This window comes from Orcinus orca, chromosome 1, assembly GCF_937001465.1.
Source record: "Orcinus orca chromosome 1, mOrcOrc1.1, whole genome shotgun sequence".
In the NCBI taxonomy this organism is placed as follows: domain Eukaryota; kingdom Metazoa; phylum Chordata; class Mammalia; order Artiodactyla; family Delphinidae; genus Orcinus; species Orcinus orca.
The window spans coordinates 116,800,847-116,828,190 of record NC_064559.1 but is presented as its reverse complement, the minus strand read 5'-3'; the positions used below and the strand labels follow the sequence as shown (position 1 = coordinate 116,828,190).

Sequence of the window (27,344 nt, the reverse complement as noted above, 5' to 3'; positions counted from 1 at the left end):
GCTTCCCACAGCTGTGCCGCCTCCGCTCTAGGCTCCAGAATCAAGTTCTCCAGCCAAGGCTGCTGCGCTCTCCTACCCAGCAAGCTTATTTTAGTACAAAGGGAGAGAGATGAATGGAGGGCTGCAGTTTCTGCCTGCGTTGGCTTGGGCATGCAGCAGAAATGAGTCTCATTACCCAACCCCAATTCAAAGGATAATTAACAGATGGTATAATTTCCGAGCATTCTCCGCGCCACATGGCTATTAGTTGAAGAGCAAAATGCCTACGCAGCCCCTAGATCCTCCCAAACCACAGAGTCAAAGGGAGTCCAGAGAGGCAGAGCCCCGTGGAGGGCACTTAAGCCATCCTTCTGTGTCTGGAGCTGCCCTTGGCCTTGTTCATCTTCAGTCAGAGAAGAGGGCACTTCCCTGAGTCGTGGGTCCCCCGCCCACTTCCTTCTCCTCATCCAGTCCACTACCATTGCCAGGAGTCGAGTCTAACCCGAATCCCTCTTGCTGTCGCCAAAGCTCATCTCCTTTCCTTTTTTCTGGGGAGAAAGAAGAAAGCTGATTTCTCATTCTTGGCATCACTCTGTGGTCACACGGAAGTTCCCTGGGCTGGGGCCTCTGAGAGGGGATTCACAGCTCTCCTGCTGTGACCCACTGAGAGTGACACTGCTGTGACCAGAGTGCCGTGTTGGAAGAGAGCATCTGGCCCCATGCTTTTCAAACTGGGTTCCTCCAGACCCTCAAGCTCCACAGGGGGCCCAGAGGTGTGCTCCTTGGGGAGCAGTGGGGATGTGGCAAGACCTGATGCCCACTTCAACCCAGCAGCACTACTTCTATCTGCTTTATATTCTGGGCTTCTACTTTAGATTTCATTGAAAAAAGGATTCCACTGTTAAATTAATTTTTGAAATTATTGAGCTTATTCGATCCCCTCATTTTACAAAAGGAAATTGAGGCACAAGCATTTGACCAAGGTCACACAGCTAGAGGGTGGTGGGCTGGGACTGGAAAAGCCCTGGCTTCCTCCACAGGCCAGGCCTCAGACCACCAGTCCCAGCCCCTCGCTGCTCACACAGTTGGCCCTGGATCCCTGGTTGGGGTATGAGAGACGCAAGTCCCTTTGAATCATCCTCCACCTCCCTTGCCTGGCTCTTCTTCAAGGTCCAGCTACCATGCCTTGACCTCCTCCAGGAGCCCCGGAATCTCCCACACCCCTTCAAGTGGCACGTCCAGTCTGAAGGCTTGCTCTGTGAAGAGGCTCCGGAGCCCCATGCACTGGGCAGGGCTGTTTGCTGTCACAAAGCTGTGGGTAGAAGGAGGGGAGTGGCAGCTGGACGTTGATGGAGAAGGAGGCAGGGGGCAAGAGGTCATGTCTCCAGACAAGAGGCCCTATGGGGCAGTGAGAATCACTGGTCTAGGACCCAGGAAGCCTGAGTTAAAACTTGGCTCCACCCCTATCCAGCCTTGTGACCCTGTACAAGTTTCACCCTCTCTGGACCTCAGAACCTGCTAATATTAGCATGTTTATACCAGCTGGCTTTTGCTCTGACATTCCCAGCTTACCTCCCCCTGAAAAGCCCAGGTGGCATCCAAGCTGAGGCTGAGGCCATTCTGTACTGTATGCTGCAGCTGGACCCCAAGGGGGCAGCCTGATTAGATCACAACTTTGCTGAGTGGTCTGGGGAGGTGTGGGCTCAGGACCTCACTGTGTGTTTGCAGGGAAGTGGGGTGTCTCTCGGGCATATGGCGGAGGCTTTATACTATTGAACAGGGCCGTTTTAGCTCAGTCTGACCCAGACCTGTGGAGGGGACAGCAGCAAGGGCTCCTATCAGCAGCCAGCGGCGTCCAGCCTTGTTGGGTGGCGTGACGTGGGCACTTGGCCTCCGAGAGTCCTTCAGAAGGTTTTGAAAACCTCTAAACATACTTAGGGTACTGCCACCATTATTATCATTTGCTGTCTGGCTTCTGATTGTTAATTCCTCTCTAGACTGTTGTAGGAATGTGGCATCGGCCCAGGGTCAGGCCTGGGGTGGGATTGGGGTGGGGGAAGGGGGTCTGGACTGCTTGAATTCTGCAGCACTGGTGCGGAGGACGGCGCTGGGTGGGGCCCACCTCCTTCGGTGCGGCTGGCGTCGCCACTTTAAGGCGGCGGCGGCGCGAGCAGGTCTATGGTAATGAGCCGCCGCTGCTGCCGCCGCCGCCGCCGCCGCCGCCGCCGCTGCCGCTGCTCTGCAGAGCTCGCCCGCCCGCCTGGGAGGCGAGGGAGCGTGGGGCTGGGCCCGGGGCCGCGGCGACAGCAGCAGCAGCAGCAGCGGCGGGGACGCAGGGCACGAGCGGGCGGCGCTGGGCCGTCGGGGGCGGCCGGGGCCGGGCCGGGGTCCGGGTGCGCAGCTCCGCGGGAGCAGGTGGGCTATCCCGCGGGAGCGAGGAACACTCCGAGGATCTGGGGGCCGGCAGGGCCAAGGGCGCGCGGGGTCCGCGGGCGCAGGTGGCGAGAGCCGGGTGTGCCAGTGGAGGCGCGGCGCCAGCCCGTGGTGGTCGGTGTGACCGGGGCGCGGGCCCGGCTCAGGGAACGGTGGGAGCCCGGGCTCCGGTGAGGCATCAAGGAGCAGGCCCCCGGGGACTGGCGCCCTGGCCTGGGCATGAGGCGCGGCGGGGCGGGCAGGAGCGGGAGGAGGAGCCGCCGCCGCCGCCGCCGTTGACCCGGCCGGCCGGGAAGAGGGAGAGATGCGGAGCCCGGCGGCCCGCGCCCCACTTCCAGCACCACTGCCGCTGCTACTGCTCCTGCTGCCGCCACTACTGGGAGACCAGGTGGGGCCCTGTCGTTCCCTGGGGCCTGGGGGACGCGGTTCCTCGGGGGCCTGCGCTCCCGTGGGCTGGCTCTGTCCAGCCTCATCCTCGAACCTCTGGCTCTACACCAGCCGCTGCAGGGATGCGGGGACGGAACTGACTGGCCATCTGGTGCCCCACCATGATGGTCTGAGGGTCTGGTGTCCAGAATCCGGGGCCCACATCCCCTTGCCGCCAGCGCCCGAAGGCTGCCCCTGGAGCTGTCGTCTTCTGGGCGTTGGAGGCCACCTTTCCCCACAGGGCAAGCTTGCCCTGCCCCATGAGCACCTGTGCTTAAAGGCCCCACGGCTGAGATGCCAGTCCTGTAAGCTGGTGCAGACCCCAGGGTTCAGGGCAGGGGAAAGCTCAGCAGAAGCGTCCATGGGTGGACGTCGGAAGAGGAATGTGAATACAGCCCCCCAGTTTCAGCCCCCCAGCTACCAGGCCACAGTGCCCGAGAACCAGCCAGCAGGTACCCCTGTGGCATCTCTGCGGGCCATCGACCCAGATGAGGGTGAGGCAGGTCGGCTTGAGTACACTATGGATGCCCTCTTCGATAGCCGCTCCAACCATTTCTTCTCCCTGGACCCAATCACCGGTGCAGTAACCACAGCCGAGGAGCTGGATCGTGAGACCAAGAGCACCCATGTCTTCAGAGTCACGGCGCAGGATCACGGCATGCCCCGACGCAGTGCCCTGGCCACGCTCACCATCTTGGTGACTGATACCAATGATCACGACCCTGTTTTTGAGCAGCAGGAGTACAAGGAGAGCCTCAGGGAGAACCTGGAGGTGGGCTATGAGGTGCTCACCGTCAGAGCCACAGATGGTGACGCCCCTCCCAATGCCAATATTCTGTACCGCCTGCTGGAGGGGCCTGGGGGCAGCCCCTCTGAGGTCTTTGAGATTGACCCTCGCTCTGGGGTAATACGAACCCGTGGCCCTGTGGATCGGGAAGAGGTGGAATCCTACCAGTTGACAGTGGAAGCAAGTGATCAGGGTCGGGACCCCGGTCCACGGAGTGCCACAGCTGCTGTTTTCCTGTCTGTGGAGGATGATAATGACAATGCCCCCCAGTTCAGCGAGAAGCGCTATGTGGTCCAGGTGCGGGAGGACGTGACCCCAGGAGCTCCGGTACTCCGGGTCACAGCCTCGGATAGAGACAAGGGCAGCAATGCCCTGGTGCATTACAGCATCATGAGTGGCAACGCGCGGGGACAGTTTTACTTAGATGCCCAGACTGGGGCTCTGGACGTGGTGAGCCCTCTTGACTATGAGACGACCAAGGAATACACCCTACGGGTTCGAGCACAGGATGGCGGCCGCCCCCCTCTCTCCAACGTCTCCGGCTTGGTGACAGTGCAGGTCCTGGATATCAATGACAATGCTCCCATCTTCGTCAGCACCCCCTTCCAGGCTACTGTCTTGGAGAGTGTCCCCTTAGGCTACCTGGTTCTCCATGTCCAGGCCATCGATGCTGATGCTGGTGACAATGCCCGCCTGGAATACCGCCTTGCGGGGGTGGGGCATGACTTCCCCTTCACCATCAACAATGGCACAGGCTGGATCTCCGTGGCTGCTGAGCTGGACCGGGAAGAGGTTGACTTCTACAGCTTTGGAGTAGAAGCCCGCGACCATGGCACCCCAGCACTCACTGCCTCGGCCAGTGTCAGCGTGACCATCCTGGATGTCAATGACAATAACCCAACCTTTACCCAACCAGAGTACACGGTGCGGCTCAACGAGGATGCGGCCGTGGGCACCAGCGTGGTGACGGTGTCGGCCGTGGACCGTGATGCCCACAGTGTCATCACCTACCAGATCACCAGCGGCAACACCCGAAACCGCTTCTCCATCACCAGCCAGAGTGGAGGGGGGCTGGTGTCCCTCGCCCTGCCGCTGGACTACAAGCTGGAGCGGCAGTACGTGCTGGCCGTTACTGCCTCCGATGGCACACGACAGGACACAGCACAAGTGGTGGTGAACGTCACCGACGCTAACACCCATCGTCCCGTGTTTCAGAGCTCTCACTACACGGTGAATATTAATGAGGACCGGCCAGCAGGCACCACGGTGGTGCTGATCAGTGCCACAGATGAGGACACAGGTGAGAATGCCCGCATCACCTACTTTATGGAGGACAGCATCCCTCAGTTCCGCATCGATGCAGATACAGGTGCTGTCACCACCCAGGCCGAGCTGGATTATGAGGACCAGGTGTCCTACACCCTGGCTATCACTGCCCGGGACAATGGCATTCCCCAGAAGTCTGACACCACCTACCTGGAGATCCTGGTGAATGATGTGAATGACAATGCCCCTCAGTTTCTGCGGGACTCCTACCAGGGCAGTGTCTATGAGGATGTGCCCCCCTTCACCAGTGTCCTGCAGATCTCGGCCACTGACCGTGATTCTGGCCTTAACGGCAGGGTCTTCTACACCTTCCAAGGAGGCGATGATGGAGATGGTGACTTTATCGTAGAGTCCACGTCAGGCATTGTGCGAACACTGCGGAGGCTGGATCGTGAAAATGTGGCCCAGTACGCCTTGCGGGCATATGCAGTGGACAAGGGGATGCCTCCAGCTCGCACGCCCATGGACGTGACGGTCGCTGTGTTGGATGTGAACGACAATCCACCTGTTTTTGAGCAGGATGAGTTTGATGTGTTTGTTGAAGAGAACAGCCCCATTGGGCTGGCTGTGGCCCGCGTCACAGCCACGGACCCTGACGAAGGCACTAATGCCCAGATCATGTACCAGATCGTGGAGGGCAACATCCCTGAGGTCTTCCAGCTGGACATCTTCTCTGGGGAGCTGACCGCTCTGGTGGACTTGGACTACGAGGACCGGCCTGAATACATCCTGGTCATCCAGGCCACGTCGGCTCCCCTGGTGAGCCGGGCTACAGTGCACGTCCGCCTGCTTGACCGCAATGACAACCCACCGGTGCTGGGCAACTTTGAGATCCTTTTCAACAACTACGTCACCAACCGCTCGAGCAGCTTCCCCGGGGGTGCCATCGGCCGGGTGCCTGCCCACGACCCTGACATCTCCGACAGCCTGACTTACAGCTTCGAGCGGGGAAACGAACTCAGCCTGGTCCTGCTCAACGCGTCCACGGGTGAGCTGAGGCTGAGTCGGGCACTGGACAACAACCGACCTCTGGAGGCCATCATGAGCGTGCTGGTGTCAGGTAAGGAAGGGCCCAGGTGACATGGGGATGGGGGTGGCCCGTGGGGGAGGGCCTGGAGAGCCATTCAAGGCGGAACTGCTGACCCGCCTCTGTCCCCGGTACTGGCCCGGCGGTTGAGGGGTGAGAAGCAGCTTGGGAAGGAGCCCTAGACATCCTGGCAGCTGTGCTGGCCCTGCCCGCTGCCCCAGGCTGCAAGACCTGGCTGCTTCGGTTGGCCGCCCCCTGCCTACCAGCCTGTGACGTGGTGGGGAAGCGTTGTGAGGCTGCCCTGGTGACGGCTGCCAAGAATTGTGAAAAAAGGCGCGTGGAGGACTGGGGTCCGGGAGAGCTGGGGGAGGGATGGAGAGGACCGTGGCCAGGAGAGGCGAGCCAGCGGTTCAGCGCCCCTTCACGCCCGCCCACCGGGGTCTCCCTGTGATCTCATACAGCCTCTGACAGAGCTGAGGCCGGGGGGCACAGGGTTGCCACTTCGGGGTCAGGACCCTGCAGTCGGGCCCCTTCTGGCTCCCGGCTGAGCCGCAGACCGGCTGAGGGGGACTTTGTCTAGGACATTCTTTTCCCTCCAGGCAGAAAGAGCCTGGCCCGGCTCCCCCTTCAGAGCTCCCACAGGAAGTGAGGCCACAGCTCATTGTCTCTGTCCAAACAGACCCCACTGTCAGAGGTTGTGGTTCGGGGTCCGGCTTGGGGGAGGGGCTGCAAGCCCGGGGCAGGCTGCAGCCTTCTGGGTCCCCTTGCTGCCCCACGGGCTGGCTGTTCTCAGACGCCAGGCCTTCCCCGCAGGCCGTGAGAGCCTGGGCTCAGGGGATGGGGTGTGGGGACCGCAATGGGCCAGGGGATTGGTGGCCTCTGAGGGCACAGCCCCCTGATCCAGTGGTGAGAGAACAGAATCCTGGGGCATGGGAGCCTGGCCGGGACCTAGGCCGGGCATTCCAGCTGCTTGGCCAAGCGCTCAGCCTGCAGACTCCCTGGACAGAAGGGCTGGGGGAGGAGAGTTGGGGTGGGGACGACATCCTGTCTCTTCTGTCAGCTGCAGGGAGTGGGCAGCAGCAGCAGCAGCAAGGAGGGGGCCAGCCCCAGGTTGCTGAACCCCTTCCCCAAGCCTGGGAACAACTGGGACCCTCATGAGGGCTCACTGTTAGCTGTGCCCTGGGGATGGGTGGGTCAGGGTACCCTCACTCCAGACACATCAGGGAGGGGAGAAAGAGAAGAGCCTGCCGGGCCTCACTTCCACCCTGGGGAGTCTGGGCCAGGATGGGAGTGAGAGGCGTGCAAGACACAGCGTGTGGCTTCAGCTCCCCACCCCCTCCACTCATGGTCCTTCCGGGGACTCATGACTCCCCTCCCCACTCCTCAGGTGGCCATCAGAGCCAGGGCACATGAGCTTTTAGAGGTCACGGACAAGGCTCTGTGCATCTTGAAGCCTCAGTTCCTCTCCAGGAGGAGTAAGTGGGAGCTGGAGCTCCCCTATCTTGTCCTTCTCTGTGCTGGGAGGCAGGGGGAAGGAGTGGAGAGGAAGGGCCTCTCCCTCCTGTCCATCCCCAGTCCACCCTAGGTGATGGAGGGATGGGCAGGGGCCCCACCCAGCCTTCGTGCTCCTACCAGAGCAGAGCCCCAGACCTCAGCTCCCCTAGAATAGAGGGGGAGGCCTCGGCTGACCCTCCAGCCCTAGCCCCACCCTCTCCCCTCAGCCCTGACCCTTGGAGGCAGTCACCACGGCAACCCTAAAGTTCAGGGAGGCTGGGGTGAGGGGGATTGACTCCTACTGCCCCTTTGTTTTCCTTCTCTTGTTCTTTGTCTCTTCTTTCTTTCCCGCCTCTGCCCCTGGGGGCCCTTCTGCACGGCCCCCTCCATTGCCCTCTCCCCATCTCCTGTGTGACTCTCTCCTGCTTTCCCACTTTCTCCACTGCTGGCTCTTTTCCTGGGCCTTTGTCTGCCCCTGTTTGGTCTCTGTGTTTATGCCTCTCTGATTTCCCCCTCTCTTGTTCCCTGTGGCTGCAGCTGCCCCAGCTTGGGCCGGATGGCTCCCCTGAAGCCTGAATTCTCCTTGCCTCTTCCTTACCCTGCTAGGACACACAGGAGCTCCTGTCCATGTCCTGGTCATTCCCCAGAGTGGCAGACCCCCTCCAGGCCTACAACTCCCACTGGCACATCTGCCAGGGGAAGAGGGGCTTGGAGTCTGATTCTGCCACAGTCTGGGACTTGGCACTTTTCCAGGTGTGGCAGGTTGGGTTCTAGACACAGGTGGGGTTTCCTGGAGTCAGGGCCCATCCCACCCCTTTTCTTCCCAGGAGGATGGCTCAGGTAATGCAACCCCCCACCCCTGTTTCCACCGTTACCTTTTGCACCTGAGGGGTGACCCAGGTCAAGGCAGGAGAGAGGAACAAAGAAGCAGCAGAGAGCAGTAGGTTGACTGCTGGGATGGGGGAAAATAGCGGAGGGGGCAGGTGGCCACAGATGGTGGACCAGATGGGAAGCAACAGAGACACACTGGGCAAGGGGCGCAGGCGGAGCCTGGGATGACGGAGGGGGGACATAGGGAGGAGTGCTTGTTCCCAGGGCTGAGTGGTGGTGAGATTTCTCTTGACTGCCCCCTCCCCTCCCTGATTAGTTAGAAGTACTCTGTGTGGATTCTTGGGCTGCATTCTGCCCGGAGGGACTATCCCACCAAGGAATAACGGCACCAGGTACACAAGAGCCCTGTGCCAGCTCCATAACTAAGTGCAGGGGGGTCTGAAAGAGGGAGAACAGTAGAGCCTGAGGTCATAAATCTGGGCAGGCTTCCTGGAAAAGGTGAGTTTAGAGCGGGTTAGAAAACCAGGAGGGCCGTGGGCTGGTGTCTGGATAGGCCAGGTAGGAAGGAACAGCTTGTTCAGTAGCAGCAAGTCAAGAGAAAGAGGAGCAAGTGAGTGATGACAAACAGGCTTGCTGGTGAGAGCAGGCGGGCCTTGCATTCTCAAGCAATGTGGCTGGAGGGCAGGTGTCAGTGGGCCGAGGACACGGCTGAGATGGGTGTCTGGCTTTAGCCTTCCCAGCCGCCAGTGCAGTTAGCCACAAGTCGCTGTGACACAGAAGCAGGATCTGTTCCCAGATCCCTTTCCTACTCCCACCCCCCCCCGCCGAAATACCAACTCCTGTCCCATTCCTGTCAGGGTGTCCTTTTTAATAGCTACCCGGGCCCCTCCTGCTGTGTTTTAAAGGCCCTTTCTTCATTATGGAGACCAAATAAATTCTCATGAACATCTTACTGAACACCTACTATGCGTAGGACATTGTAGTAAATAAAAAAGATGAATATCCTTTATAGCCCTGCCAAGCCATTTCCCTCTCCCCTTGGCCTCCAGCTTTCATTTTGAGCTAAATAAAATCCATTGCCATGTATTTGTGCATTCAGGTGTATATGGTATTTCGGGGCTTAGGGTGTGTAGGTGGAGTCAGAAGCCAGAGTGTTAGTACTTAGCTGTTTATAGGTGAGTGTGTGGCCTGGGGGTGTGGCAGGCACTCGGCTATAATGCGGTTAGCCAAGTGGGCGATGAGTAGCCAGAGGCCCTAGGGCCGGAGGAGAGGTCAGCCCACTGGGGCTCTTGTCTGGGGCTCAGGGTGGAGAGCTGCCCAGGCCCTTCCACCTCTGACCCCCAGAACGCCACAGCATCAGGCCAGTGGGTGGTGCTACCACCGGTAAGGTGGCTCAGCTGGATTTCCTGGGGTGGGGCCCCCCAGGCTACCCTCTGCAGCCCAGAGAGTTGGGCGGGAAGAATGCTTTGTGTGGGGCGTTGCCATGGGGATAGCGGGCCTGAGCCCAAGCAGCCGTGGGGCTCAGTGGGAGGGGGACTGGGTGGCCCACTGACCCAGTTCACCCTCCATTCTCTACTGCAGTGGGGGAGGGGGAACGTGGTAGTGTTGAGAAATAGAGGCTGAGGGGGCAGAAGGATTATATCTGTGGGTCTCTCATGGTGCTCTGGGCCCTGTAGGAAGGTAAGAAAAAGGCGAAATAAGATTCTTGTGCGGGAAGGCACCTGGTCTGGTATAAGGGAGCAGGACCTGTGGCTTGGGCAGGGAAAGGTGCGCAAATATTAAAAGATGTGTCCGTGCTTCACAACAGAGGGTTTCTGGGAAGTATGCAATAAGAAGTTCTGAAAATCAATCCCCTTAAGTGCCCATGCGGGCTGAGCCGTCATGGATTGACTCTCCCTCAGGTGAGGTACACATAACTCCTAGGGCACCTTTATGCCAATTAGAAAAGAGGACCCTTTGTTGGCAACTAGGCAATGCAAGAGTGTGCAGGCGGGATTTCAGCCCGCACTCATTCCCTCCTCCGGCTGCTCCTGCCCGGGGCCAGGTCTATGGCTTGGCAACCCTGCCCTCCCCAGGTGCTGACCGTCTCACCTCTCCGCAGATGGCGTGCACAGTGTGACCGCTCAGTGCGCACTGCGCGTCACCATCATTACCGACGAGATGCTCACGCACAGCATCACGCTGCGCCTGGAGGACATGTCGCCTGAGCGCTTCCTGTCGCCCCTACTGGGTCTCTTCATCCAGGCCGTGGCCGCCACGCTGGCCACACCCCCAGACCACGTGGTGGTCTTCAACGTGCAGCGGGACACGGACGCCCCAGGCGGCCACATCCTCAATGTGAGCCTGTCGGTGGGCCAGCCGCCAGGGCCCGGGGGCGGGCCTCCCTTCCTGCCTTCTGAGGACCTGCAGGAGCGCCTGTACCTCAACCGCAGTCTGCTCACGGCCATCTCGGCTCAGCGCGTGCTGCCCTTCGACGACAACATCTGCCTGCGCGAGCCCTGCGAGAACTACATGCGCTGCGTGTCGGTGCTGCGCTTCGACTCCTCCGCGCCCTTCATCGCCTCCTCCTCCGTGCTCTTCCGGCCCATTCACCCAGTCGGGGGGCTGCGCTGCCGCTGCCCGCCTGGCTTCACGGGCGACTACTGCGAGACGGAGGTGGACCTCTGCTACTCGCGGCCCTGCGGCTCCCACGGCCGCTGCCGCAGCCGTGAAGGCGGCTACACCTGCCTCTGCCGCGATGGCTACACCGGTGAGCCCTCACCGAGGGAGGGGGGACCCCTGGGGGCGGCTCTGGGGGGCTAGCGCCGTGGTGCCAGCACAATCAGGCTAAGGACAGGGGTGGCCTCGTTCTTTTCCAGAGTAAGGTACAGGGTACACTGGCCATTCACAAGTCCCACTTGCTCTTTCACAACCACCTATTGAGGAAGGCAGAGAGGGGACCCCTTCTTCTCGGCCACCTACCCAGCCCCCACCCCCAGGTGGTGTAACTGAGGTCAGCTCTAGAGCCAAGCGGCTTGCATTTGTATCCCAGCTTTGACAATACTAGCTGGGTGACCTTGGGCAAGTTACTTAACCTCTCTGTGCCTTAGTATTTTTTAAGTGGATGATGAATCTATTCACATGATAAGGTGGTTGTGAGGACTGATTTAATACGGGTAAAGACCTGGCCTGTAGGAAGTGTTGGCTGTGATTTAAGGGAACGCTGAGATCAGGTGACTTGCTCCAGGTCTCATCTGGATTAGAGATGCGGCTGGGCCTAGTACCTGGTCTCTCCCCACTGGTGAGTGAGTTACCTTTCTGAGCTGCAGCAAGTGCTTTTTTCCCTAGGTATTGAGGGGAAGGCACAGAAGAGCTGGGGAAACTGGAGGGTTTGGGTATGGGGATAGTGGTTTTCAGATTATCGCACCTGTGTGTGACCCTGAACAGAATAGCCCCACCCTTGCCCAGGTGTGTAAAACAGCGTCCTGACCAAGAGGCCTCCCTGTTGGCCTGTTTCCAGGGGTCCTTACACATCCTGTCCCAAGCCTCCCCCTGGGATGCTCACTGCCTCTGCTTTGTGCTCCTGTGCTCCCTGCAGGCTCCTGCTTTTCCTCAGGACATCCCCTTCTCTCCTCCATGGGCCCTTCCTTCCCAGATGCCTTAGGGCTTGCTCCCTCTCCTCCAGAGCTATGCCCACTGGCTCTGCCAGCAGTGGTAGGCAAGCCCCACTGCCACCCCTGCTGCATCTTCCTGCCCAGAACTTGCCAGACTTGACTCCTCTCAGCTGCTACTGTGGGTGGAGGGGCGGGTGGGGAGCAGAGGGGTGGGCTTGGGGGAGGGGAGGGAAGTCTTTGTCCAGGAGGATGGGGTAGGGGGGTGCTTAGAGTAGGCGAACAACAGTTTCCATGGAAACTAGAGCCTGTCACTAGGCACTGGAGCTGAGAACCTATCTCTAGAATCTGGGAATGGGGAGGGAGAGAAAAGGGTGGATTTTTCCATCTGATATTGTTGGAATTTTCATCTCCTCCATTGAATCCTGGTCTGCTCCCAGGGCTCAGTTCCCTACTCTGTCAGCATCTCCCAAGTGCACAGAGGTCCTCAGTCTGGACCCCAGGGCTCAGGGTGGGAGTTCCCTGCCCCGTTTCTGGAAAGTCCCCAGCTTCCTGCCCACACCATCCCATAACTCCGACAAATCCAAGTGGAAGCCTGGTCTTATCCCCAGGGAGGGAAACTGATCTTGGTGCCTGACAGGGACAAAAGCAGCAGTAGGAGGGAGGGAGGAAGCAGGGGTTGGCAGCAGCCCTCATGCTGTCCTGCAGGCCCTTCCCTCCATGCGCATTCACCCCTGAAGGGGCCGGAACACCCCTAAGCTTGCGTGGTAGCCCTGATGCCAAAGGCTGCTAGGACCTGGCCCTTATAATCAGCGACCTTGTGGACCTGTGCTCTCGAGGTCCAAAGAGGGCTATGGAAGGGACTGGGAGCCTCAGGGAACTCGCAGGACAGCCGTATATGGAATTGTGGTGAGAACAGCCCAGTGCGCCACGCACAGCACAGAATGGCTGAGTTTGCACATGAGAGGAAGTGGGGATGCCTGGGAGAGTTTGGGGGTATTATGGGGGTCACAGGAGACCACGGAGGGATCACTCGATGCAAAAGAGTCCCAGTTCTCCAGGCACTTGGTGCTCACCTGCCTTACCTCTTGCCCAGGTGAGCACTGTGAGGTGAGTGCCCGCTCAGGCCGTTGCACCCCGGGTGTCTGCAAGAATGGGGGCACCTGTGTCAACCTGCTGGTGGGCGGCTTCAAGTGCGACTGCCCATCCGGAGACTTTGAGAAGCCCTTCTGCCAGGTGACCACGCGCAGCTTCCCCGCCCGCTCCTTCATCACCTTCCGGGGCCTACGCCAGCGCTTCCACTTCACCCTGGCCCTCTCGTGAGTTCCTGGGTGCTGGGGGTAGGGGCCGGGGGGGGAGTCTGGTGCCTCCTGTTCTGCGGACGAGGTGGGAAGTCAGGCAGCAAAAGTGCCCAGAAGAGGTTGTTGGCAGAGCCAGGTCTGCACTTGGAATTGCCTGTGCAGTTGGCCAGCAGGCCTCCTTCACCCACCAGGGCCGTCTACGCTCCTCCCACCCCACCCTCAAGGGTGGGAGCTAGGATGCCAAGGTTCTGCTTCTGGTCCTGGTTTGGGCTCATCTTCCACACTCTAGCCACATGGCCCATAGCCTCGGCCAAGGAGTCAGCCCTCTGGAGAGTCCTGAGTAGGATCAGGGCTGGTTAGGTGGCTGGGGTGCTGGCATCCAGGTGGGTGCCCCATTGCGTGCCCCCATCGCCCACTCCTACTCAGGTTTGCCACCAAGGAGCGTGATGGGCTGCTGTTGTACAATGGGCGCTTCAACGAGAAGCATGACTTTGTGGCCCTCGAGGTGATCCAGGAGCAGGTCCAGCTCACCTTCTCTGCAGGTGATCCCGCTTGCCCCATGTCCTTGCCCATCTCCTAGAGGCCCCGTGTCTCTCAGCCCTTGACCCCAAGGCACACACTCTCCCAGCCAGATCTGGGCCCAGCCCAACCATGAGCATCCCCTCCCCATTCCCAGCCCTCATCTGGTGTCCCAGCTCACCTGGGTCCTTTCCCCAGGGGAGTCGACCACCACCGTGTCCCCGTTCGTGTCCGGAGGGGTCAGTGACGGCCAGTGGCACACAGTGCAGCTGAAGTACTACAATAAGGTGGGTGTGGGAGGCGGTCAAGGAGCTGGAGGGTTCTGTCGTTGGCTCAGGAGCTCACCTAGACCTGGGTGGCGCTGCCTCCCCAGGGGCTGGTCATGGCACTTCTGGCTGAGATGGGGGAAGGGAGGGGTGGAACTTACCATCTTGCTGGGCATTCCCATTCCGCTGGGTGGTGTAGATCCTTCCTGTTCTAGTAGGCAGAAACTTGAGTAGACGCTGAGGAAGGTAAAGTGCGTAAGTCCTGTGAGCACACATCAGTGTGCATGTGTGTTTGTATATGTGGGGGAGGGTGTACACACAGGGGGTGAGTTAGTGCCTGGCCCGTGACCTGATTGGCTCTTGCCCACTCTTTCCCATCTCCGCCCTTCCCTGTCCACAGCCGCTGTTGGGTCAGACAGGGCTCCCGCAGGGCCCATCCGAGCAGAAGGTGGCTGTGGTGACCGTGGATGGCTGTGACACAGGGGTGGCCCTGCGCTTCGGAGCTGTGCTGGGCAACTACTCCTGCGCTGCCCAGGGCACCCAGGGTGGCAGCAAGAAGTAAGCAGGGGAGAGGGCTGGGGCTGCGGTGAGGTGTGGGCCAGTCAGGGAGGGAGGGTTGTAGGGGGGCCTTTGGGGGCCCTGAAATGGGGACCAGTTCAGACGGGGGTCATCCCTCGCCTTGCTTCCCTCTGCCCCTGCTTAGCGCTCTGTGGGGGCTGGGGTGGGAGGCGGGAGCGGGCAAGACTGGGGGACTAGAGCCGGGTCTCGTGCAGCGGTCTGGGGAGGGGCGGGTATCAGATGAGAGCAGCTCCGGGTTGAGGCTCCCCTTCCCCTGGCTGCTCTGCAGGGCCCCTTGGGCTCCTGGCCTGGCGGCAGGGCTCAGGGAGGGGGAAGAGCCGGAAGCACCCCACTCTCCCTCATGTCGCAGCCATTTTCGCCCCCCCAGGTCTCTGGACCTGACAGGGCCCCTGCTGCTGGGCGGGGTGCCTGACCTGCCTGAGAGCTTCCCTGTCCGAACCCGGCACTTCGTGGGCTGCATGAGGAACCTGCAGGTGGACAGCCGCCATGTCGACATGGCCGACTTCATTGCCAACAACGGCACCGTGCCCGGTATGGGGGCTGGGGTAGGGGCGAGGCCAGGGGCCCTACGCAGAGGAGGGGTGTGCCTGCTGCGGGGACCCCTGCACGTGGCGGGTCTCAGAGCCCCCTCCAGCCACTGCCACAGGTTTTCTGTTGGGAGCCTCCACCTGAGCGCCCTTCTCTTCACTCTAGGCTGCTCTGCCAAGAAGAACGTGTGTGACAGCAACACTTGCCACAATGGGGGCACCTGTGTGAACCAGTGGGATGCCTTCAGCTGCGAGTGCCCTCTGGGCTTCGGGGGCAAGAGCTGTGCCCAGGGTAGGGGGCAGCCCTCAGAGGTCGGGGCCTGGGAGCTGTCAGCACTGCTGGGAACACTGGCAGGGTCCGGGCAGGCACTGGGCAGGGCCCAGCTGAGCTGGGCTGTGGGTAGAAAAGCGTGTCTGGGCAGAGCCTTGAGAGGGTAGCACGGGAGACAAAGGGCCCAGTCAGAGGCAGGCCTGGGCACAGTGTGGTGCGGGCCCAGGGCAGGTGAATGCTCTGGGGGGCGGGGCTGCCGTGGAGAGTGGGCACTAGGAGGGACAGTGCCCTGCCTCCCAGGGAGCCGCCCCTGCTGAGCATCATACCCCCTGGGGCACTTGGGTGCTCCGCCTCTCAGAGTCTGCCTTTATCTGTCTCCCCAGAAATGGCCAACCCGCAGCGCTTCCTGGGCAGCAGCCTGGTGGCCTGGCATGGCCTCTCGCTGCCCATCTCTCAGCCCTGGCACCTCAGCCTCATGTTCCGCACACGCCAGGCCGACGGCGTCCTGCTGCAGGCTGTCACCAGGGGCCGCAGCACCATCACCCTGCAGGTGATGCAGAGAGGGGTGGGGCAGGCGGGCCCTGGCCAGGGTTGGTCAAAGATGGCTGGGCGGGGCCTTTCCCTGGAAAGAAAGGCAGCTAGGTTCATTTGGTGGATCACTGCTGCCATCTCTTGGGCCCAAGGGAAATAATACCTTTTCCTCTCTGGCCTCAGCTGGGCAGCAGGATGGGTTTGGTGGTCCAGGAAGGAGGACAGTGGGCTGGAAGAAGAGCCCATTAAGGCAGTCTGCTGACCCTCTTTTCTTCTGGTGCCAGCTTCAGGAGGGCCACGTGGTGCTGAGCGTGGAGGGCACCGGACTCCAGGCCTCGTCTCTCCGGCTGGAGCCAGGCCGGGCCAATGATGGCGACTGGCACCATGCACAGCTGGCACTGGGAGCCAGTGGGGGCCCCGGCCACGCCATCCTGTCCTTCGACTATGGGCAGCAGCGGGCAGAGGGCAACCTGGGCCCCCGGCTGCATGGGCTACACCTGAGCAACATTACCGTTGGGGGAGTGCCTGGGCCGGCCAGTGGTGTGGCCCGTGGCTTCCGGGGCTGTTTGCAGGTAAGCCTCCTGCCCTGCCTTCTCATCTCCAATAGCTGGAGGCTGGAGGCCCGCTCCACAAAGGGCCAACACTACCTTGTCCATCCCAGGGTGTTCGGGTAAGCGAGACGTCCGAGGGTATTAGCAGTCTGGATCCCAGCCGTGGGGAAAGCATCAATGTGGAGCCAGGCTGTAGCCTGCCAGACCCCTGTGACTCGAACCCATGTCCTGCCAACAGCTATTGCAGTGACGACTGGGACAGCTATTCCTGCAGCTGCGATCCAGGTATGCCAGGGATCCAGGGAAATGGGGCAGGTTAGCAAGTGCGGGGCGGCGACGGTTCACTCTGGCTCTGCCGTGTGACCTGGGGCTAGTCACATCACCTCTCTGAGCCTCTCCTGCACTACAAAGCCAGAGCCAGCTGGTATAGCTGCTCAGGATAGAAGGGGATGGATGAAGGCAGGTTTGAAGAAAGTGCTAGGGGAAGGTGGGGATTGAGCCTCTCCTGTCCTTCTGGTCCCAGGTTACTATGGTGACAACTGTACTAACGTGTGTGACCTGAACCCATGTGAGCATCAGTCCGTGTGTACCCGAAAGCCCAGTGACCCCCATGGCTATATCTGCGAGTGTCCCCCAAATTACCTTGGGCCATACTGTGAGACCAGGTAAGTGGACCATTGCAGGCAGCAGCAGGTCCCAGTGGCACTGCCTGTGTCTGCTGTGTCCCTCAGAGCACTGAGAACCTGGCTGAGCCACAGCCAGGCTCGGAAGGGCCGCACATGGCTACACCAGACGGGTGGCAGAGGGAGCCCATGTCTGCCTGGTCCTCCTCTGCAGGATTGACCAGCCTTGCCCCCGAGGCTGGTGGGGAAACCCCACATGCGGCCCATGCAACTGTGACGTCAGCAAAGGCTTCGATCCGGATTGCAACAAGACAAGCGGCGAGTGCCACTGCAAGGTGACAGCCCCGGCCTAGGCCTCCATAGCGGCTGCCTTGGCCTCTGTTCTGTACCTCCTGGGCCCTTGGGGGGGACAATGAAGGAAGACTCTGCAGAGAGCTGAGGGCTTATGTGCCTTTGCTCCACTAGGGCGGGCAAGGGGCTGTTTGTGCTCGTGTGTCTGGGGTGTGGGGCATCCAGGACCTATACTTAACCAGTGAGCTCTGGGTCAGCTATACTGGTTGTTTGCAGCCTGTTCTGATTGGTGTCTCATTGATGGATTAAACTCCAAAACATTACCAGTTGTTACATATTTTGAATGTACCGTTCTTGGTGGGGACCTGAGGTCAGGGAGCCTCTCTCCAGAGGGGCCACAGTGAAGGATCCATGAGCATCCAGGGAAAAGAGCCTGAGCCAGTGACCCCATCCTCCCTCTCCCCTCCCAGGAGAACCACTACCGGCCCCCTGGCAGCCCCGCCTGCCTGCTGTGTGACTGCTACCCCACGGGCTCTCTGTCCCGAGTCTGTGACCCTGAGGATGGCCAGTGTCCATGCAAGCCAGGTGTCATTGGGCGCCAGTGTGATCGCTGTGACAACCCTTTTGCTGAGGTCACCACCAACGGCTGTGAAGGTAGGGCTCTTGCGGTAGATGGGTGGCCTTCCCTGCTGTGTGCCAGGCCCTGGTGTCCCAGGGAGGCCAGGAGCAGGGGCTGGTTGCAGGCCTGAGGCTGCACAGGGAGGGCTGGGGAGCCTGGCCAGAGCTGTAGGGGGACAGTTGCTCCTGAGTGACGGTGTGTGCTTCCCTGCAGTGAATTATGACAGCTGCCCACGGGCCATCGAGGCTGGGATCTGGTGGCCCCGTACCCGCTTCGGGCTGCCTGCTGCTGCCCCCTGCCCCAAAGGCTCCTTTGGTAGGTGCTGGAGGCCCAGAATGTGAGACTGAGGACTTGGCCTTTCATCAGTGGGGTGAGGGTGGGGAGCCCCTGGCTACTGATCATAGGACCCCACTTTCCAGCCTCCAGGTCCTGGGACTCCATATCCCATGCTTCCTTGGCTCACTGTTCCCCTGCTCCCAAGGTTGCCTAAATGAAAGGTGCCTATATCTTGGACTCTTAACAAAAGTGCTAAAAAACCTGCAGTGTGCATGGCACAGGGCTGGGTGCTAGAGATTCAAAGATGAGTCACACAGGGTTCCCGTCCTCAGCTCACCACCTAGTGCTGGAGTTATGCCACTAGAAAGATGGTCTGGGGAGTAGGGGAGGTGAGGTGCTGTCCCAGGCGACCCAGCCGCAGGATGGGGGCTGGCGCTGGTCCTTGGATTGACGATGACCAGAGTTCAGAAGTAGAGAGTGAGTGGCAGGGAGCTCAAGGTGGTGGCTGGAGAGGGACAGCCACGTCTGGGGGCTCAAAGGGACCACATTTGCCGCAGGACCACGTGTACTGCAGGACCACGTGTGCCCCTGTAGCCCTTTTTTGGGCTGATCCTACAGAGGTGTTGGCTCTGGTGTTCTCCACACGCGTCTCCCTGTTTTCACCTGCAGTACAGGATGGCAGGGCCCTTGTTTGGTTGTCTCCTGCCTCTGGTCCATGAGGGGCTGCCCCCCAGCAGAACTCAGCCAGGTCTCGGCAGCCTCCTGTGTCTCCCCCTGAGGCCTGCCCTCCTGGCTGCCTTCCCCCAGGGACTGCTGTGCGCCACTGTGACGAGCACAGAGGGTGGCTCCCCCCAAACCTCTTCAACTGCACATCAGTCACCTTCTCAGAGCTGAAGGGCTTTGTAAGTGGAACTTCTCATCTCCATCTCCTTACCCCTGCCCCCTGCCCTGGCCCAGTATGACCTGCCTGCCTCCCCAGCTTTGAGAAAGGGGACTCTGGAATTCCAGCTCCTGTCTCCCAGGGCCCCCACCTGGAGGCCATTTCTCCCCTTTCCTGAGTCCTTTTACTCTAGAGTTCCAGTTCTACTCTCTGGGTACCTCACTCCTGTGCTGACCCCCCAGCCTATCTTGGTCCCAGGCTGAGCGGCTGCAGCGAAACGAGTCAGGCCTGGACTCGGGGCGCTCCCAGCGGCTGGCCCTGCTTCTGCGTAACGCTACCCAACACACGGCTGGCTACTTCGGCAGTGACGTCAAGGTGGCCTACCAGCTGGCCGCTCGGCTACTGGCCCACGAGAGCACCCAGCGAGGCTTCGGATTGTCCGCCACACAGGATGTGCACTTCACCGAGGTGGGGCTTGGAGGGGGCAGGAATGGCTGGGTGGGTGGAGGTCACGGTGAGTGAGCCTGCTCCTGGCCACCTGGGGGCAAAATGGGGGGCACTCCCCACCCCTGCCTTTGGGGAGCTCTCAGCCGGCATGAGGCCCCCATGAGACCCTCTGAGCCATGGCCCAGCATATGGGTAACTTAGAGCACCTCTTCCCAACCCTTCTCATAGCAAGGCGCCCATAGAAAATAACGTTTGTACCGGGGCCTGGTCTGATCAGGCTTCTCGGAGGAGAGGCCCTGCCCATCGTGCCAGGACAGGGAGGAACCAGCATCTAATAACATCTGTGTGGGAAACTCTTAGAGACTAAGGAGGAAGGGTTAGAGGGAGGGGCATGGTGGGGGGGCGAGCCAAGGCTGGTCTAGGTACAGGCTGGGGCCTGGTGCTGGGGACGAGGACTGAGGCTTCAGGCACAGCCCACCGAGACCGTGCCCTCCCCCAGAATCTGCTGCAGGTGGGCAGCGCCCTCCTGGATGCAGCCAACAAGCGGCACTGGGAGCTGATCCAGCAGACAGAGGGTGGCACCGCCTGGCTGCTCCAGCACTATGAGGCCTACGCCAGTGCCCTGGCCCAGAACATGCGGCACACCTACCTAAGCCCCTTCACCATCGTCACGCCCAACATTGGTGAGGCTGCTGCCAGGGTGGGAGGGTCCAGGGAGAGTCTCTGGTAAGGGCGGCCGTGCCAGGGGCCTGCCCACCTCACCGGGGGTCTGACCTGTGACCTCTCCCTAGTCATCTCTGTAGTTCGCCTGGACAAGGGGAACTTCGCTGGGGCCAAGCTGCCCCGCTACGAGGCGCTGAGAGGGGAGCGGCCCCCGGACCTTGAGACAACGGTCATTCTGCCTGAGTCCGTCTTCAGAGGTCAGTGGGGGCCAAGGGGTGGGTCAGGGGCCAGGCCAGGGCATCTGCGCAGGACCCAGCTGAGTGGACAGTGTCCCCATCCCAGAAACGCCCCCCATGGTCAGGCCTGCGGGCCTTGGAGAGGCCCAGGAGCCAGAGGAGCTGGCACGGCGTCAGCGGCGGCACCCGGAGCTGAGTCAGGGTGAGGCGGTGGCCAGTGTCATCATCTACCGCACCCTGGCTGGGCTACTGCCCCATAACTACGACCCAGACAAGCGCAGCCTGAGGTGAGCGGCTGGGGAGACGAGTCGGGGGGAGACAGGTCGGGTGGGTGAGGCACAGAGAGGGCCCAGGGGTTGGGGGCATCTCAGAGTGATTGGGGCGTCCTCCAGTCACGCGACTACCGTGGTGACTGTGTGCCCACCTGCCCCGCGCCAGAGTTCCCAAACGCCCTGTCATCAACACGCCCGTGGTGAGCATCAGCGTCCATGACGATGAGGAGCTTCTGCCCCGTGCTTTGGACAAGCCAGTCACGGTGCAGTTCCGGCTGCTGGAGACGGAGGAGCGGACGAAGCCCATCTGTGTCTTCTGGAACCATTCGATCCTGTAAGCCTGCACTGCCCTGCCCCCAAGGCTTTGGGCGGAGAGCTCAGGCCCCTGGGCACCCCACCCTTCTTGTCTCCTGACCCTGCCTCCCTCACGCAGGGTCAGTGGCACAGGTGGCTGGTCAGCCCGAGGCTGCGAAGTCGTCTTCCGCAACGAGAGCCACGTCAGCTGCCAGTGCAACCACATGACGAGCTTCGCTGTGCTCATGGACGTGTCCAGGCGGGAGGTTGGACCCACCAGGGGTAGCTGCAGAGCTGGGGGTGGGAGCCAAGGGCACTGGACTAGGAGCTCAGGCCCCGCCCTTCCTAAGCTCTCTGGCTCTCTGCCACCCACCCTGCAGAATGGGGAGATCCTGCCACTGAAGACGCTGACCTATGTGGCCCTAGGGGTCACCTTGGCTGCCCTACTGCTCACTTTCCTCTTCCTCACTATTCTGCGTGCCCTGCGCTCCAACCAGCACGGCATCCAACGGAACCTGACTGCCGCCCTGGGCCTAGCTCATCTGGTCTTCCTCCTGGGAATCAACCAGGCTGACCTCCCTGTAAGATGTTCCTCCTCACGCAGAAACCTTCCCCAGTGCCCAGCCCTCTCAGGCTCCCATACGCGTCCTCCCCAGCGGCCCCCTCAATCCCTGCTCCTGCAGTAGTGACTGAGCCAGCCTAGTGCCTGGCCCCCAGTTTCCCCCTCTCTAGCTCCCCCTTACTTCCCCAGCACCCTAGAGGTACCTTCCTCTGGCCCAGACTCCCCCTGAAGCACCTCCCAACACCCAGGCTCTCCTCCCCTGTCTGGCGAGAGCAGGACCCACACTCTGGGTGTGCCTTGGTCACTGACTGGGCGCGGCCTGGGCCCTCAGTTTGCCTGCACAGTCATCGCCATCCTGCTGCACTTCCTGTACCTCTGCACCTTTTCCTGGGCTCTGCTGGAGGCCTTGCACCTGTACCGGGCGCTCACTGAGGTGCGCGACGTCAATGCCGGCCCCATGCGCTTCTACTACATGCTAGGCTGGGGTGTGCCCGCCTTCATCACAGGTACCCGCACCCCCGATCCCGGGCCTTGAGGTTCTACATCCCTAGGGCCTAAGTCCATCTTCATGCCACCTTCTCCCACTCCCAGCCCAGGCCCAGAGGCCCACATCCCTATGCCCAGGCCAGGTTCTCCACAAGTATCCCTCTGGTTTAACTCAGCTATTGACACCCCGACTCAGGGACAGGGTCCCCCATCCTGGAGAGGACGGCATGGACAGATGGTGGGCAGAAGCCTGCATCCCCTGCACCTGGCCCTAGGAGCCCACTTGACCGCCTGACTGATTTCCAAGTCCCTGATCACCCCTTCCCCGCTGCTGTCACCAGGTCTAGCCGTGGGCCTGGACCCGGAAGGCTATGGGAACCCTGACTTCTGCTGGCTCTCCATCTACGATACGCTCATCTGGAGTTTTGCTGGCCCCGTGGCCTTTGCTGTCTCGGTAAGTGCTGGAAAGCGGCTGGGGGCGAGCAGGCTGAGTGTGACCTCAGGATCCCCTTTGGGAATTGCTGAGGCCTCCATAGGGTGGGGTGGAAGCTGTCTGTTCCCTGATGGTCCCCCTCACACGTCCCCCTCCCCTGCTAGATGAGTGTCTTCCTGTACATCCTGGCGGCCCGGGCGTCCTGTGCTGCCCAGCGGCAGGGCTTTGAGAAGAAAGGCCCTGTGTGAGTATGGGGTGTGGGTGCCGTGGCAGTGGACGGGCATCGGCACGGGAGGCCTCACGGCCAGACTCACAGCCCGCCCCCTCCCCAGCTTGGGCCTGCGGCCCTCCTTCGCTGTCCTCCTGCTGCTGAGCGCCACGTGGCTACTGGCACTGCTGTCTGTCAACAGTGACACCCTCCTCTTCCACTACCTCTTTGCTGCTTCCAATTGCATCCAGGTACCTGGTCCGACCCATGCCCTGTGGGAGGCCGGTGGAATTGTAGGTGGGAAGCTTGGGTATGAGGTGCCTTAATAAGCACTTAGACACTTGCTGCTTCTTGCCTGTCAGGGCCCCTTCATCTTCCTCTCCTATGTGGTGCTTAGCAAGGAGGTCCGGAAAGCACTCAAGTTTGCCTGCAGCCGCAAGCCCAGCCCTGACCCTGCTCTGACCACCAAGTCCACTCTGACCTCGGTGAGGGAGCCGGGGTCAGGGAGGTGAAGGGGTCATGGGGAGTTGAGGGGGAAGAGGCAGGAGGGACAAAGGCTGTGCTTTTGTCCCACTTTTTCTCCATCTTTATATCCTTTCCTGGAAGGAGGAAGGGGTGGTGAAATGGTATGTGTGGCCTGGGAAGAAGGGGCCTGGGGTCGGGGAGGGGGATTTTTGACTTGGGAGGGATGGGAGCAGAGCTTAGAATAGATGAGGGAGTAGCCAAGACAGGTAATCAGGTCATAAATGCCCCACACCTGAGAATCCCTTGTGCCTCTTGGTAAATCTTCTGTGCCTCCCAGAATGCTCTCAGGAGATAATTCCTGGTGCCATCTTTTGCCAGCAGACCCTTATACAGCCGAGTCCGGGGCACTTGGGGTGCGTAGAACTGGCACAGCTATGGCAGAGCTACAACACTACTAGGCCCTGAAATGGGGGCAGCAAAGATGTGGGGCCTCTCTCTTCAGTCCTGGGCATGTGGCGGGGAGAACTTAGGGCAAGCTCCCTCGGCCCCTCCGCTTTCCCGGGGCCACCCCTTCCGGCTCACCCATGTACTGACCTCCCTGTTCCCTGCCTAGTCCTACAACTGCCCCAGCCCCTATGCAGATGGAAGGCTTTACCAGCCCTACGGAGACTCAGCAGGCTCTCTGCACAGCGCCAGCCGCTCGGGCAAGAGTCAGCCCAGCTACATCCCCTTCTTGCTGAGGTGAGCTCTGGTGATGGGACAGTTGGGGAGGGGAGAAGGGCACCGGGCATGCTAGACCCAGGCCAGGCTGCTAGGAGTTGCGTAGCACACACCATGGCCGACACGGTGGCAGCTTGAAGTGGAAGCAGTGAGGAACATGGGGAAGGAACTGGAAAACCCAGAACAGAGAAGAGAATGGGACACCGGGTGAGGGGCCAGGCTGATGCCTCCAGCATGTCTTGTCTTCTTAGGGAGGAGTCCACACTGAACCCTGGCCAAGGGCCCCCTGGCCTGGGGAACCCTGGTGGCCTATTCCTGGAAGGTCAAGACCAGCAGCATGGTGAGGACGGAACCTCCTGACGGCCAGTGGTGGTGGAGGCACAGCTGCCTAACTTTTGTTGAGGGCGGGCAGTGGCGGATGGGCTGCCTGTGATCTCTCCCACACTTCCTAGATCCAGACACAGACTCTGACAGTGACCTGTCCCTGGAAGATGACCAGAGTGGCTCCTATGCCTCTACCCACTCATCAGATAGTGAGGAGGAGGAAGAGGAGGAAGAGGCGGAGGCCACCTTCCCTGGAGAGCCGGGCTGGGACAGCCTGCTGGGGCCTGGGGCGGAGAGACTGCCCCTGCACAGTACCCCCAAGGGTGGGTCAGCGCAGGGTTGTGGCCTTTGGGGGCAGTGGGAGGGCAGAGGGGCTGGGATTCCTGGGAAGCAAGACTAGGGTGGTGACTCTCCTAGCCGTCTGTCTTCTCTGGGCCTCATCTACTTCCTTTCTCCACCAGATGGGGGCCTGGGGTCCGGGAAGGCCCCCTGGCCAGGAGACTTTGGGATCGCAGCAAAGGACAGTGGTGGAAATGGGGCTTCTGAGGAGCGGCCGCGGGAGAATGGAGATGCCCTGCCTCGGGAGGGGTCCCTGGGTCCCCTTCCAGGCCCTTCTGCCCAACCTCACAAAGGTGAGCGGGGTATGCTCAGCTGCATGCTCCCCCATCAGCAACCTCACTCCTCACACTGGCCTGTGGCTGGCAGGGCTCTCGAGGGCAGCCCCATGCTCCTTCCACCTGCTCCTCATGGCACCCGCCCTCTGGCCCACAGGCATCCTCAAGAAGAAGTGTCTGCCCACCATCAGTGAGAAGAGCAGCCTCCTACGGCTACCCCTGGAGCAGGGCACAGGGTCTTCCCGGGGCTCCTCAGCCAGCGAGGGCAGCCGGGGTGGGCCCCCTCCCCGCCCTCCACCCCGGCAGAGCCTCCAGGAGCAGCTGAACGGGGTCATGCCCATCGCCATGAGCATCAAGGCAGGCACGGTGGATGAGGACTCGTCAGGCTCCGAGTGAGTGTGGCTGGGTGGGCGGGACAGGGTGCAGCCCCACAGAGGCCCCGCCTCCAGGCCTCCCAGGCCGCTCAGGTGGGCAGCAGAGTGTGGCCCAGGTCCCTTCAGGCCACATGCCCACAAACATGACGCCCTGTGGGGTCAGCCCAGCCCAGCATCGGGCAAAGTGAGGGAGGGTGGGGAGCTGGGGTTGCTTTTCTGTTTCCTTCTTCTGGTGAAAGCTTCCCACTGTCTCCTCTGCTCTGACTAACCCTCTGTCTGCCTTTTCTGTCACTTTCCTTTCCTGCCTCTCCAGATTTCTCTTCTTTAACTTCCTGCATTAACCCTGGGCCGGTGGTTCCTACACCCTGAGGCTCCCTTACGCTCCCCAGCTGCACTCATGCTCCCACTCCTGTCTTGTGCTTTATCCCGCCCCTGCTCCCCCTACCTGCCTGCCTGCAGCAGCGACGAAACATCCATCTGAGGAGCCTGGGCCTTGCCGGGAGGGGCACCCACCCCACCCAAGGCCATCTAGTGCCAACTCCCTCCCCCACCATCCCCCTCACTGCACTTTGGACCCCTGGGGCCAACATCTCCAAGACAAAGTTTTTCAGAAAAGAGGAAAAAAGAAATTTAAAAAAGGAACTCCACTCTTCATGACTTCAGGGATTAATTTTTTTTATACGCTGGAAATTGACTCCCCTTTCCCTCCCCAAAGAGGATAGGACCTCCCAGGATGCTTTCCCAGCCTCTCCTCAGTTTCCCATCTGCTGTGCCTCTGGGAGGAAAGGGACTCTTGGGGGACCTGCCCCTCGTTTGCCATCACCAAAAGGAAAGGACAAAGCCACATGCACCCAGGGCATCAAGCCCTCCGGGCCGCACCGGGCAGGCCTCAGTGTGGTGAGGGCGCAGGGCCGAGGGCACTCCTCACCCTGCCTGTGCCGCCCCTTCCAGGAACTGAAAAAGCCCTGTCCGGAGAGGGGGCAGAAGGACTCAGCGCCCCCAGACCCCCAAATGCTGCATGAACACATTCTGAAGGGAACCCATGCCCCTGGGTGGCGGCCGGGCCACCCCAGCCCCTCTCCTTTCCCTGGACTCTGGCCATGCACTGCAGCCCAGGTGTTTGCTCAGTTCGCTGACCCAAAAGTGCTTCATTTCCCTGCCCGCCCCGTGCTGGGGAAGGCCAGTCATGTGTTAAGTTGAGCTTCTTTGCTATTGTGTGGGTGGGACAGGGAGGAAGAGGACAGATGGGGCTGGCACGGTTGCCCCGTGCTGTCTCCAGCCCAGGTCTCCAGTCTGGGTTCCAGGGTCCACTCGCCCTCCTCTGAGACCAGACAAACCCCACTGACCTGCTGTGGCCTCTGAGACATGTTCTATTTTTATCCCCTTCTTGGAATTGGCTCTCTTCTTCGAAGGACCAGGTCCCTGTTCCTCTTTCTCCCCCTCACCACCCAGCTCCCTGCGAAGAGAGAGTTAATATATATTTTTTATTTATTTGCTTTTTGTGTTGGGATGGGTCCAGTCCCAGGGGGTCTGATGTGGCCATCAGTCAGGTGGGGTGTGTACCCAGCAGTCCTGGCGAGGGGGCCTCAGGCCCTTCCCCTTGCTCCAGGCTGTCATCTCCCCACCTCTCCCTCCCTCCTCAGTTTTGCCAACTGCTGTTCATCTGAGTCACCATTTATGCTGAGCATGTATTCCAGACTTGTCACCCATTTTCCTCTGGAGCAGGTGGCTAGAAAAAGAGGCTATGCGTAGAAAAAGTGTTCCTATTTCTCATTTGTAAGGCTGGTCTCTGGCTTTTCTGCCATGGATTCTTTCCCTGGCCTCTCCCCTCAGCAATCCTGCAAAGGGTTAAAAACTTAACTGGTTTTTACTACTGATGACTTGACTTAAAAAAATACAAAGATGCTGGATGCTAACTTGATACTAACCATCTGATTGTACAGTTTGATTGTAACTGTAAATATGGTAGCATTTTGTGCTTTGTTTTTTTCAGTTCTCCATGCCACTGAATAAAACTAGTTCTCTGCGGGCTGAGCACTGTCATCCTTTCCTCCTGTGTGGGGCCCTCTCCTTCCAGCGTGGGGAGGCCTGGTCGCTGGAAAACACGAGCAGGCAGGGC

At 60.5% G+C, this 27,344-nt stretch overlaps 1 protein-coding gene across 6 annotated transcripts; it reads left to right on the top strand.

Moving 5' to 3' along the window:
* Positions 1-2,200: 2,200 nt before the first annotated feature.
* CELSR2 (cadherin EGF LAG seven-pass G-type receptor 2) lies at positions 2,201-27,259 on the top strand. 6 transcript variants are annotated; one of them, XM_033434544.2, is made up of 34 exons: positions 2,207-6,011; positions 10,405-11,052; positions 12,990-13,212; positions 13,621-13,736; positions 13,912-14,000; positions 14,380-14,537; positions 14,926-15,089; positions 15,252-15,377; positions 15,740-15,906; positions 16,172-16,459; positions 16,549-16,723; positions 16,962-17,103; positions 17,276-17,396; positions 17,823-18,006; positions 18,185-18,286; positions 19,055-19,149; positions 19,386-19,595; positions 20,074-20,257; positions 20,366-20,494; positions 20,580-20,760; positions 20,912-21,079; positions 21,179-21,305; positions 21,420-21,620; positions 21,933-22,107; positions 22,429-22,541; positions 22,685-22,764; positions 22,853-22,979; positions 23,091-23,213; positions 23,807-23,934; positions 24,165-24,253; positions 24,366-24,560; positions 24,699-24,869; positions 25,009-25,243; positions 25,685-27,259. In XM_033434544.2, the coding sequence occupies exons 1-34, from the start codon at positions 2,717-2,719 to the stop codon at positions 25,704-25,706; spliced, it is 8,751 nt and encodes a 2,916-aa protein (XP_033290435.1). In that variant the 5' UTR covers positions 2,207-2,716; the 3' UTR covers positions 25,707-27,259. The 6 variants fall into 6 exon arrangements, 5 of the variants coding, with proteins under 5 accessions (XP_033290446.1, XP_033290440.1, XP_033290435.1 ...); XM_004263127.4 differs by having other exon boundaries at positions 25,539-27,259; XM_049701548.1 differs by lacking the exon at positions 23,091-23,213 and having other exon boundaries at positions 25,539-27,259.
* Positions 27,260-27,344: the final 85 nt, after the last annotated feature.

Bases quoted from the DNA above. Each gene is read 5' to 3' on its own strand.
- CELSR2 (XM_004263127.4), top strand. From the start codon at position 2,717: ATGCGGAGCCCGGCGGCCCGCGCCCCACTTCCAGCACCACTGCCGCTG. The intron at 14,001-14,379 runs GTGGGTGTGGGA...CCCTGTCCACAG, and splicing joins AGCTGAAGTACTACAATAAG to CCGCTGTTGGGTCAGACAGG. The intron at 14,538-14,925 runs GTAAGCAGGGGA...TCGCCCCCCCAG, and splicing joins ACCCAGGGTGGCAGCAAGAA to GTCTCTGGACCTGACAGGGC.